A 12,742-nucleotide genomic window follows, 5' to 3' on the forward strand; every position below is an offset into this window, starting at 1 on the left:
AAATGTCTAGGAGCAACAACGGCTCAGCCACAAAGTGGTAGGCCACACAAGCTCACAGAATGGGACCGCCAAGTGCTGAAGTGCGTAGCGCGTAGAAATCATCTGTCCTCAGTTGCAACACTCACTACAGAGTTCCAAACTGCCTCTGGAAGCAATGTCTGCACAATAACTGTTTATCGGGAGCTTCATGAAATGGGTTTCCATAACCGAGCAACTGCACACAAGCCTAAGATCACCATGCGCAATGCCAAGCATCAGCTGGAGTGGTGTAAAGCTAGCCGCCATTGAAATCTGGAGTGATGAATCACGCTTCACCATCTTGCAGTCCGACGGACAAATCTGAATTTGGCGGATGCCAGGAAAACGCTACCTACCCGAATGCATTCCAACTGTAAAGTTTGGTGGAGGAGGAAGAATGACCTGTGGCTGTTTTTCATGGTTCGGGCTAGGCCCCTTAGTTCCAGTGAAGGGAAATATTAACTCCACAGCATACAATGACATTCTAGACAATTCTGTGCTTGCAACTTTAAAGCAACAATTTGGGGAAGGCCTTTTCCTGTTTCAGCATGACAAAGTGAGGTCCATACAGAAATGGTTTGTTGAGATCGGTGTGGAAGAACTTGACTGGCCTGCACAGAGCCCTGATCTCAATCCCATTGAACACTTTGGAATGAATTGGAACGCCAACTGCGAGCCAGGCCTAATCGCTCAACATCAGTGCCCGACCTCACTAATGCTCTTGTGGCTGAATGGAAGCAAGTCCCCGCAGCAATGTTGCAACATCTAGTGGAAAGCCTTCCCAGAAGAGTGGAGGCTGTTATAGCAGCAAAGGGGGGACCAACTCCATATTAATGCCCATGATTTTGGAATGATATGTTCGACTAGCAGGTGTCCACATACTTTTGGTAATGTAGTGTAATTTGGAAATATCGTTATCAACCTAGTGCATACCCCATAAATATATAAATATGTGTGTGCAGGGTGTGCTATTAGCATGCTAACACTCATAAAGGCAGACTGGTAGAATAGCTAGCCATTGCTAGCATTCACTGGTTTAAGTTGAAGTAACTTTTGATTGTAATGGAGTTGACTGGTGACTATGACATGATTATATATCATTCACAACATTTGGACGGGAGCCATAAACATTGTTTTATTAAATTATGTGTGCCGTTATTGCTTGAGATCAGGCTTGGCTGAACTGCTTTCAATGGGGAAGAATTGCTTCCATTCCCCGCTTCCGTGATTTTAATTGAAAATGTCACTTCTCCATGTGGACCTATACACGCTCTCGTTTCTTCTCTGCTCCAGTGCTGAAGAGTAAAGGGGAACAGTTCTTCATCAATGGGAAGCTGACCATCGACACCCCTCGTAGGTTTGACATCGCAGGGACCACCTTCCACTACCAACGGCCCACTGACCAACCTGAGACCCTGGAGGCCCTGGGGCCCACCAACATGACCATCATCGTCATGGTAACGGCCTAGCTGTGTGTGTTACTATGTGTTTGTGTGTTACACTAATCATTCTATGTAACAACATGTGTGTGCGTGTGTGTGTGTGTGTGTGTGTGTGTGTGTGTGTGTGTGTGTGTGTGTGTGTGTGTGTGTGTGTGTGTGTGCGTGCGTGCGTGTGTGCGTGCGTGCGTGCGTGCGTGCGTGCGTGCGTGCGTGCGTGCGTGCGTGCGTGTGTAGGTACTGGTGAGGGAAGAGAACCCAGGGATCCACTACCGCTTCAACCCCCCAGTCAGCAGAAACCTTTTGAGTGGATATGCCTGGCACTACACATCCTGGTCCCGCTGCTCTGCACTCTGCGCTGGGGGTACAACCACTCCTGGCTCTAATACTCTTTACTGTACTATACATTGGCTTTATCCCTACTCATTGATTGATTGCTGATTTTACTGCATTATTAGGAGCTAGTAACATAAGCATTTCACTGCAACCACTATGGCATCTGCTAAACTGTGTACTTGACCATTAAACTTTGATTTAATTTGATTTTGAGAGTTGAGAAATACACACAAAGCCATATTCATGCAGATAAATCTCTTAGCCAATATTAATTTGATATTCTTGAGCTGCAGGTAGCCTCGAGGTTAGAGTGTTTGGCCAGTAACCAAAACGTCACTGGTTCAAATCTCGGGGCTGACCAGGTGAAAAATAAAATTACAAGTCTGTTGCTGTGCCCTTATAAATCTCAGTCTGGGTTAGGTGGGCATAGGGATGTTACGGTGACCGTATTACCGCCACACCTGCGGTCACGAGTCATGATGGCAGTCAAATTCCACGTGACCGTTTAGTCACGGTAATTAGGCTTCTCCTAACCTGTTGCTGCTGATGGTCATTAGTAACCTACCAAACTTGCTAACTGCCTGGTACCCAGCACTCTATTGTCCCTCTAATCACTCTGACATCAATGCAAATATAATTGAAAATCTAATCAAACACTTCATGAGAGCCCATGAGCTAATGTTGTGCAACATTTCTATAGGCTATGCAATTACGTGAGAAAACAGAGTGATGGCCTCTGTTAAAAAGAGGAGGATCCCATCAGCTTTCTATAGGCTAAGCCTACTATGTTTAATTTCTCAACTTTCCTAATATTAAGCACATTGCTTCTCTTTACAACAGGAGTAGCCTATCTGGCTGGCATGAAAATGAACCACAGGAAAAGCGTCCTCCATTCGCTATTTAAGTGCATAGATGACATGTTTTTTTCCCCCCTGCCCCTGTTTTCAGACAGGTGCATGATAATAGTCCATTCTAAATCAAAACAAATTTCACACATATAAAATGTAGATGTTCCAAATGTCTGCATCAGTGATTATAGGCTATAGGTGGAAGCCAAGATATGCTAAATGTGTTTACGTTAATTAACGGTCAATTACCGTGAGACCGGCAGTTATTTGCTTCACCGACTGACAATTTTATGACTGCCACAGGCCTACTGTGGGCATAATTTGAAAGCTTGTTCTATTGCCAACATGACAAGCTAAGTTATAAAATATGATCTTACAGTGTTAGGCTTTCACAGGGCAATTCAGAGAAACAGATCGTAATTGTGGTGTGCATAGAATGGAGTCATGTGTATTCAGGTGCGTGTTCAGCAGCAAATCTGTCACCGTGGCAAATTCTCTTCACAATAGACAAACATAGGCTCATTCTGTTCAGAACAACACTATATGACATGAGTTTTATCATATGGAAATATGAAGTGCACATTTGGACTCGAGGGTGTTCTGCCACAAAATCGAATCAAACACTTCATGAGATCCCATGAGCTTGCTTGTATGATATCGAAGCAGTATTTATTATAATCCTCAACATCTCATCTTTCAAAATACATAGAATCCTCTTAATTTACAGCATTTCCCCCTGACTCAGACAACAAAACATTTGCAAAAGTTGCCGAATTAGGGGGAGGGATTAGGCAACTTCATGTCGTGTGCGGCGCTCAAGTTCAGAACGGCTGTCAGTCAAACCCATACAGAGCTGTGAAGCAGAGAGCCAGAGCTCTGATGTCGTGTATAGCATGTTACTGTACAGCCAATGCTGTTCAATTTAGGCGTTTATCAGTGACGAAATCTGCCATTTATAACCCATATGCGGGTACGAGTGTAAAGGGTTAACCCCAATTGCTCCAGGGGCGCTGGACAATGGTGACCCTGGCAGTGACTCACTCCCTGCGGGATTCTCAGGGGGAATTAGGTTAAGCAAGAAACACATTTCCTTTACGCTTGTACAAGTGTGTAACAGGACAAATATAAGCATATTATTATTATTATTATTATTATTTGACTAATGATCCATTTAGCTGCTGTGCAGGACTGGTTACTCTATATAGACAGTACATTGACCTCTCTAGTAAACCAAGTGGCTCACTCAGGCACAAACTACATGGAACTCTATTCCACATCAAGTAACTGATGTAAAATTAGATTTAAAAAAACAGATACAAATACACCTTATGGAACAGCGGGGACTGTGAAGCAACACAAACATAGGCACAGACACATGCATACACACACACACGATAACATACGCACTATACACACACGTACACATAGATTTTGTACTGTAGATATGTGGTAGTGGTGGAGTAGGGGCCTGAGGGCACACAGTGTGTTCTGAAATCTGTGTATTGTTTTAAAATGGTATAAACTGCCTTAATTTTGCTGCTGGGGATCCATAATAAATACAAATACTAATACTAATACATGCACAGTGCATACCCCTCACTTTCTCATAGGCTTTCTCATATTCCCTCTCTCATACATACACATTACACACACACACACTGGTACATGGTGGCTTGAGAGTTTTCCTAACGTAACACTGACCCTGGGGAAACATGGGAATGGAATGTTCATGAACAGAGGTACTGTGGGGTTGGTGGAACTGCAGGGGTTCGTGCGGGTCTGAGGCCAACTTTGCTTTCTTTCTGTCGCGGGTTAATGATCCAAAGCAACTAGCCTGATAAGAACTCATTTACTTTGCTTAAAAGCAAATTTACTTGACCTTATGTCAGCAAAACAAGTGAATGGAGGAGGGCTTGTACAAGTTATAGACTGTGAAGGGCACAGTGTGAACTGCATCAGATGAACGACCAAAGTAGTTCTGACTGTATTCTAAAAGTGTTCTAACCTCCCTCTGTCTGTCAGGTGGTCAGACCCAGCAGGTAGTGTGTAAGAAGCAGACTGATCACACCGTGGTCTACAACCACTTCTGTGACAAGAAGAGTAAACCCAAAGACAAGAAGCGAGCCTGCAACTCTGAGCCATGCTCCCCAAGGTGTGTCAATGTATCTGTCCCACTGCCTGTGTGAAGCTCCTCTGAATGGGCCTGTCATGCCAAATAGTGTCCCCCTGCCAAAAAGTGCCCCCCGCCACCCTGCATTACAATGGGATTCGATGACTTCTAGCTTCCGTTGCTAGGGCTGTTGCTAGAACTTTCAAAATTCTGACCTGGTTACGTAATTAACCTGTACACGCAGTTTAATTGTGTATGTGTATGTGTGTGTGTGTGTGTCTATGTGTGTATGCACGTGTGTGGTAGTGGGAGAGTATGACATCCTGCTGGACTAAGGTCTGTCCGTGTGTCTGTCTCCCCCAGCTGGTGGTCTGGGGTCTGGTCTGAGTGCAGTCGCAGCTGTAACGGGGGCCTGAGGACCAGAGAGGTGTTGTGTAAGAGGAAGATCTCTCCTACAGAGGAGAAGGTGCAGGACGACGGCGCCTGTACCCCCCCACGACCACCCCTCACTGAACCTTGCAGCAACTACACCTGCCCCCCAGAGTGGCTGGCCCTGGACTGGTCAGAGGTATACCCAAAATACCCCCCATAAACTAACCCTACTATTTTGTATTTAATCTAACTAGTGGAATCTAGAGATTATAAGAGAAAGGTGAGTAGTTGCTTACCTCAACACTTTCTGTGCCTATGCAACATTTCTGTGTGTAATCAATGCCACCTGCTGGTTGGGCTATGTACTGGTCTCGGGTGTGCTCTGAGGCTGTCGAGATTGGAGCTCTCAGACTTGAATAACCTCTGCCGCATATCTCTCTCTCTCTCTCTGTCTCTCTCTCTCTCTCTGTCTCTCTCTCTCTCTGTCTCTCTCTCTCTCTGTCTCTCTCTCTCTCTGTCTCTTCTCTCTCTCTCTCTGTCTCTCTCTCTCTCTCTCTCTGTCTCTCTCTGTCTCTCTCTCTCTCTCTCTCTCTGTCTCTCTCTCTCTCTCTCTCTCTCTCTCTCTCTCTCTCTCTCTCTCTCTCTCTCTCTCTCTCTCTCTCTCTCACGCTCTCTCAGTGTAATCCCAGTTGTGGTCCAGGATTCAGGCACCGTGTCCTTCTGTGTAAACGTGGGGAGAGTGGAGACATACTGCCAGAGTCCCAGTGTCCCAAGCATGGGCGTCCCACCACCAGGGTGCGCTGTAACCTGCAGCGCTGCCCACCTCCCATGTGGGTCACAGGGCCCTGGGGAGAGGTAAGGCTGGGGGGCTTGCTGGGACTAACATGGGCTCTGCTATGTATTGAACTGATCTTATTCAACTATACCTCCTAGGTCCTCTTGTTTGATCTAGTGAAGTGAAGAAAAAATACTAGACAATGTTAATTGTTCCTGTTCAGATTTGTAAAGTGATGTATTATCCATCTTTGCTATGGCTTATTTGCATGTACTCCTAGTTTGTTGACCTCGCTCTCTCTCTCTCTGTTGTGTGTCAGTGCTCGGCCAAGTGTGGTCTGGGTCAGGAGAAGCGCTCTGTGCAGTGTCTCGCACAAACCGGCCAGCCGTCAAATGAGTGCCAAGACCTCCAGCGCCCGGCAGCCATGCAACAGTGCAAGAGCAAATGTGACCTCAGTAGCCTACCCATGGACATCCCCGAGGGTGACCCTGAAGGTCAAAGTTCAACTCTCTATTAAATACCTTCTCACTGTATTCTCCTGCCAGCTAAATATCCATCTAAGTTGTTCATTATTTTAACTCAAGTATTTTATATATTTTTCCCTTCCAGAGTGCAAAGATGTGAACACAGTGGCGTACTGCCCCCTGGTGCTCAGGTTTAAGTTCTGCAGCCGCCCCTACTTCAGACAGATGTGCTGTAAGACCTGCCAAGGACACTGACCCCTGAACCAGACCGAGAGCCAGACCAGGAGGCATCCCCAGAGGGCCCAGACCAGACCAGGAGCCACCCCTAGCGGGCCCAGACCAGACCCACTGAGCTGCACATTCCACAGGGGGGAGGGACGGCCCAGACAACGCACCGCAGATCAGCCTGGCTGACATCAGTGGACAGAGAAGTAGACGGTGGGAGGGTGAGAGAGAAAGAGAGAGAGAACTGTACTTTTATCCCGCACTCTGAAAGTGCGCTATCTTATACCAGCTTTGGGGACATTGCTGTGAAGACCAGATGAGCTGCTGGGATATCTCTCTGTTTCTATTTACGTACACTATATATACAAAAGTATGTGGACACCCCTTCAAATTAGTGGATTCGGCTATTTCAGCCACAACTGTTGCTGACAAGTGTATAAAATCGAGCACACAGCCATGCAATCTCCATAGACAAACATTGGCAGTAGAATGGCCTTACTGAAGAGCTCAGTGAATTTCAAGGTGGCACCGTCATAGGATGCAACGTTTCCAACAAGTCAGTTAGTCAGATTTCTGCCCTGCAATAGCTACCCCGGTCAACTGTAAGTGTTTTTATTGTGAAGTGGAAATGTCTAGGAGCAACAACGGCTCAACCGTGAAGTGGTAGGCCACACAAGCTCACAGAACAGGACCACCGAGTGCTAAAGCGCATAGCGAGTAAAACCATCTGTCCTCGGTTGCAACACTCACTATAGAGTTCCAAACTGCCTCTGGAAGCAACGTCAGCGCAATAACTGTTTGTTGGGAGCTTCTTGAAATGGGTTTCCATAACCGAGCAACTGCACACAAGCCTAAGAACCCCATGCGCAATGCCAAGCGTCGGCTGGAGGGGTGTAAAGCTATCCGCCATTCATCTCTGGAGAGATGAATCACGCTTCACCATCGCAGTCCGACGGACAAATCTGGGTTTGGCGGATGCCAGGAGAACGCTACCTGCCCCAATGCATAGTGCCAACTATAAAGTTTGGTGGAGGAGGAATAATGGTATGGGGTTGTTTTTCATGGTTTGGGCTAGGCCCCTTAGTTCCAGTGAAGGGAAATCTTAACGCTACAGCATACAGTGACATTCTAGACAATTCTGTGCTTCCAAATTTGTGGCAACAGTTTGGGGAAGACCCTATCCTGTTTTAGCATGACAATACCCCATGCACAAAGCAAGGTCCATACATAAATGGTTTGTCGAGGTCGGTGTGGAAGAACTTGACTGGCCTGCACAGAGCCCTGACCTTAACCCCATTGAACACCTTTGGGATGAATTGGAACGCTGAATGCAAGTCAGGCCTAATCGCCCAACATCAGTACCCGACCTCACTAATGCTCTTGTGGCTGAATGGAAGCAAGTCCCCGCAGCAATGTTCCAACATCTAGTGGAAAGCCTTCCCAGAAGAGTGGAGGCTGTTATAGCAGCAAGGGGGGGGGGGGGACCAACTCCATATTACCATATTAATGCCTGTGATTTTGGAATGAGATGTTCGACGTGCAGGTGTCCACATATTTTTGGTCATGTAGTGTATATCCTTTAAGGGTTTGGTGCTACTACTATTGCCATGCTGGCCACAGGACTGGCCAAAGTACATTGTTCAGCTTAGTTACGTTTCTCTGTTGTTTATTAAGTGGCTCAGTCTTACCCTGAGCCGCTATGTCCATACAGACCTTTACTTGTATATTTACAGACGTTGTTCTATGTGTACACTAAATCTACACTGTACAAATGAAACTGTCCTGATAATTTACTATCACTTACCCAATGTAATGTTTGTTATCTGGTGGCTGTTGCCAACTCACTTGATCTTCTAAATTATCTTGTCAATGCTTTGTCTCAGAACAAAATCTTTTTGAAAAGGGTTTGATTTGCACAAAGTCTGACTAGTCATAGGGATACTGTATGTTCATTATTTGGGACTTGTCTTGAAGACTCTACTTAACACTCTCGATCCACGGTCTGGTCCATGTACATAACAGTTTACATGTCTTGCCATTTTACGGGACCCAGCAAGGGCTGGTAAATGATCGGTTCAGTTCTAGCAGCAAACCTCAACACTTCTCTCATACTGTAGTACTTACTGTACATGTTTAGATACAGGCAAATCTACCATAGCCTCATCAATGTGAACAATGCTACATGGTACTCTGTATTAGTCACGTATACAGTGAGTGGAAACACAGTGTTCATCACTGAGTCAACCACCTCCAGCCTCTGATTACATCGGAACAGAGACCCTCCCATGCCCCCTGGCCTTGAGTGATCATTCTCTCTGATAGCATGGCCTTCCTACTATGCCTTTAATGGTCAACCAGTTTACTTCAGTCTCTAATATGTTACATGTACAGTAACTGCCTTCTTACACATTCATCCATCTACTGGGCTCACACTCAGAACCAGCCCTTGCAATAATGTCACCTCTCAATGAAGGAACAGAATTCTATTGGAGTAACTAGGTTGCTATTACTCTCCTGATGGTGCTTCTGAATGGTGCTATTTCTTAGCTAATTGTTGTCGTTGTTGGATGTCATTCTGTTGAATATAGCATGGTGGTAACACTTTACTTGACACCCAGTGTCATAACATGTCATAATCATGTCATAATATGTCATAACCTGTCATAATATGGTCATAACACTGTCATGACCCGTATATTTACACCTGTTGTGACATATATTGCGTTATTTTATGGCTGGTTATGACACCTACATAAGAGTGTCAAAACCAATGTTTATTCAAATTATTATTTTCTGCCAAGAAGTTACCTTTCATTTCAACGTTTTTTTCTTAAATCCTTTGTTGTAATAAATTCTTTACAGTCATGTTTTTTTCATCATATTTTAAATCACTTTTAGAAAATACGCTTTATGACACTGTCATGAAGCATTATGACCATCATGTGTCACTTTACTAGGGCTAAGAAAATACACTTTATGACACTGTCAAGTAGCATTATGACCATCATAATCATAAATGCCAGATAGGTATATTACGTACATGCCCTTATATCAGTCATCAGTCAAAAAGAGGGTGTCTTGTCCTGCTCCTGAAATCTGGTCCTGCATTCATCCCAGTCATCAGCAACAGAGCATTGGGGTAGGTGCATCAATGTGTGCGCAATTACAATGACAATTTAATATGGTAAATTTCAACAACAAAAAATATATAACATTAACATAGTGTTGGCACATAGGCTATGGTGTAATGGAATGTTTTGCCTTGTGTGGTAGGTTTTGTGGGTTTTGACACTCTTATGTAGGTGACAGTGTTATGATCATATTATGACAGGTTATGACAAGTTATGTCAGCTGTTATGACATATGACGCTGGGTGTCAAGTAGAGTGTTACCAGAAGGGTTTTGTTTGAGGTTGGTGCTAAAGTCACAGTTGTGCTATATCAGTTTGTGAGAAGAGAAGTTAAACATTTATTTCCCCACCTTTAGTAACTGGGTATAGGACCCATATCTGTTAACAATTTCTGATACAACTGGTTGTCAGCACACTACCTGATGCTTTACTATACTATCTAAACAGAACTGTTTTAATGAAACAAAGTGTCCTATTTGACTGTCTGAATATGTAAGCTAAGTACGTTTTGCCTTCAATTTTGAACCATCTGTGTCCATGGTCATGGTGTGACCTCAGAGACAAAACATTTTATCAAATAAGAGGGATAATATTGTTTGTTTGTTGTTTTCACATGCTAATTGTTACAGATATGTACTGTATTTTAATTACTATAGAAACATGCCCCCGTTCCCCATCTAAGACCTTTGAAATGAATATATTACAGTGAATAAATATGCCGCATTGTTAATAAATGCATAGGGAATTGTGTGCTTTACTCTCTCTCCACAGATTTGCCTGTTATAAACCCCGACGTTAAGTGATTATCCATCTATTTCTGTATCTCATAGATTCTTAATAAATGCTTGTTTGATTTAATGGTGCTGACCATACAAGAAGTGACAGAACAATTGTGCCCGACTAGAGATCAAGTGACACAACTAAATGTTGATCTAGAAAGAAAGTTCACCCATAAGGACAAAAGAGAGAACTTTCTGACCAATGTGGAAAACATTTGTGATTAACTTAAGGAGGAGACAAAGACAAGCAAGTGGGAAAAGTTTGATCTTGGTACTGTGGACTACAAGGAGCAGAAGGCATATTTCTGGAGGGATGGCCAGCAAACAGGAAGGGTGAACGCCAGCCCAGCCGTAATCCTAGAGGCCCACTGATGTGGCAATCAACCAACTCCCTCACATCTGACTCCAGTGACTAGACACCAATCAGCATCTAGTCACTGGACTCACTGGCCATGATATGTCAATGACATTTATTTTATAAACCCTTTTTACATCAGCAGTTGTCACAAAATGCTTTACAGAAACCCAGCCTAAAACCCCAAAGAGCAAGCAATGCAGGTGTAGAAGCTAGCCACGAAAAACTCCCTAGAAAGCAGGAACCTTGGAAGAAACGCAGAGGAACCAGGCCCAGTGATTTCACTGTGATCACAATTTAATGATGAAGATCACCATTTTTTTTATATATATAAATATACATTACACACAACTTGATGAAATGTCTCGCTTTTTAAAATGAAAAAGCTAAGTCAAAATTGTGTATTGTAGATTATTTGTTAATAATTCAGAAGTTTGAAACGAGTTGAAATTGGGAGGAATATGAGTGTTGAAATCATAGGTCAGAGGAATCCCTCATTCTTTCATTTTCATGAGAACCTGCTTGTTTTAGGCCTTGGAGTGATACATGCATACATTATACTGATATACACTTTTTAAAATGAAAGTAAAAACAAAAAAAGTATTAAATGCAGCTATACAGAGTCTTTAGCTATTCCGGGGAGAAAGGACGAGAGGTGGAAGGTCTGATGTTGTAACGCTCGTCGTAGAAAGTAGACCAAGGTGCAGTGTGTCGAGTGCTCATGATGAATACTTTATTTTAACTCAGAACACTATACAAACCAAACAAACAACGGAAAAACTAACGTAACGTTCTGCAGGCTACTAAGCTATGCAAAAACAAGATCCCACAAACCCAGGTGGAAAAAAACCCTACTTAAGTATGATCTCCAATTAGAGACAACGAGGACCGGCTGCCTCTAATTGGAGATTATCCCAAAAAAAAACAACATAGAAATAGAAAACTAGAACCTAAACAGAAATACTAAACATAGAAAAACACCCCCTGTCACACCCTGACCACGCTACCATAGAAAATAACAGCTTACCATGGTCAGGACGTGACAGTACCCCCCCCAAAGGTGCAGACTCCGAATGCCACTAAAAAACAAAAACAAAAGGGAGGATAGGATGGGTAACAAGTGTCAACGGCGGCTCTGGTGCAGTACCCAGAACCTTATCATCCAGCGAAATCCTCCAGTAGAGAAGGCGGCTCTGGTTCGGGGCGTACCCCCCACTCCGCCCGCTGATCCCTCTGTTTCTGTGCCACCGGACCGTGGATCATTGCCGGAGGCTTTGTACTGCAGACCGCCGCTGGAGGTTCCGGGCTGCAGGCCGCCGCTGAAGACTCCGGGCTGCAGGCCATCTCAGGAGGTTCCGGGCTGCAGGCCGTCTCAGGAGGTTCCGGGCTGCCGGCCGTCTCAGGAGGTTCCGGGCTGCAGGCCGTCTCAGGAGGTTCCGGGCTGCAGGCCGTCTCAGGAGGTTCCAGGCTGCAGGCCGTCTCAGGAGGTTCCGGGCTGGGGATCGTCGCTACAGGCTCCATGCCATGGATCTTTACTGCAGGCTCCGCGCCATGGATCACCACTGGAGGCTTTGTGCATGGATCATCACTGGAGGCTCTGGGCAATGGATCATCACTGGAGGCTCCGGGCCATGGATTATCACTGGAGACTCCGGACTGGGGAACGTCGCTGAGAGTTCTGGACTAGGGAACGTCGCTGGAGCTCGGGTGCGCAGAGCAGGCACAGGGTATACTGGGCCTTGGAGGCGCATTGGGGGTCTGAAGCTTATGACTGGCACAACCCGTCCCGGCTGGATACTTATTTTAGTCCGGCAAGGGCGGGTTGCTGGCACAGGACGGACTGGGCTGTGCAGGCACACTGGTGACACAGTGCGTAGAGCTGGCGCAGGAT

At 45.0% G+C, this 12,742-nt stretch overlaps 2 protein-coding genes across 2 annotated transcripts in view; both read left to right on the top strand.

Annotated features, from left to right (window-relative positions):
* LOC106584371 (A disintegrin and metalloproteinase with thrombospondin motifs 10) overlaps positions 1–10,455 on the top strand; it is a 65,906-nt gene extending 55,451 nt beyond the window's left edge. Inside the window, exons 19-25 of the mRNA XM_014169600.3 lie at positions 1,312–1,475; positions 1,695–1,821; positions 4,664–4,793; positions 5,115–5,319; positions 5,802–5,978; positions 6,218–6,392; positions 6,508–10,455. Of these exons, the coding sequence (XP_014025075.1) occupies positions 1,312–1,475; positions 1,695–1,821; positions 4,664–4,793; positions 5,115–5,319; positions 5,802–5,978; positions 6,218–6,392; positions 6,508–6,617 (1,088 nt within the window). The 3' untranslated portion in view covers positions 6,618–10,455. The remainder of the gene's footprint in view (positions 1–1,311; positions 1,476–1,694; positions 1,822–4,663; positions 4,794–5,114; positions 5,320–5,801; positions 5,979–6,217; positions 6,393–6,507) is intronic.
* LOC100286477 (myosin IE) overlaps positions 4,259–12,742 on the top strand; it is a gene marked incomplete at its 5' end in the record, with an annotated part of 52,365 nt that continues 43,881 nt past the window's right edge. The window contains 1 exon segment of the mRNA NM_001146416.1: positions 4,259–4,289.

Source organism: Salmo salar, chromosome 23 (genome assembly GCF_965601325.2).
Source record: "Salmo salar chromosome 23, fSalSal1, whole genome shotgun sequence".
NCBI classification, from domain to species: Eukaryota; Metazoa; Chordata; class Actinopteri; order Salmoniformes; family Salmonidae; genus Salmo; species Salmo salar.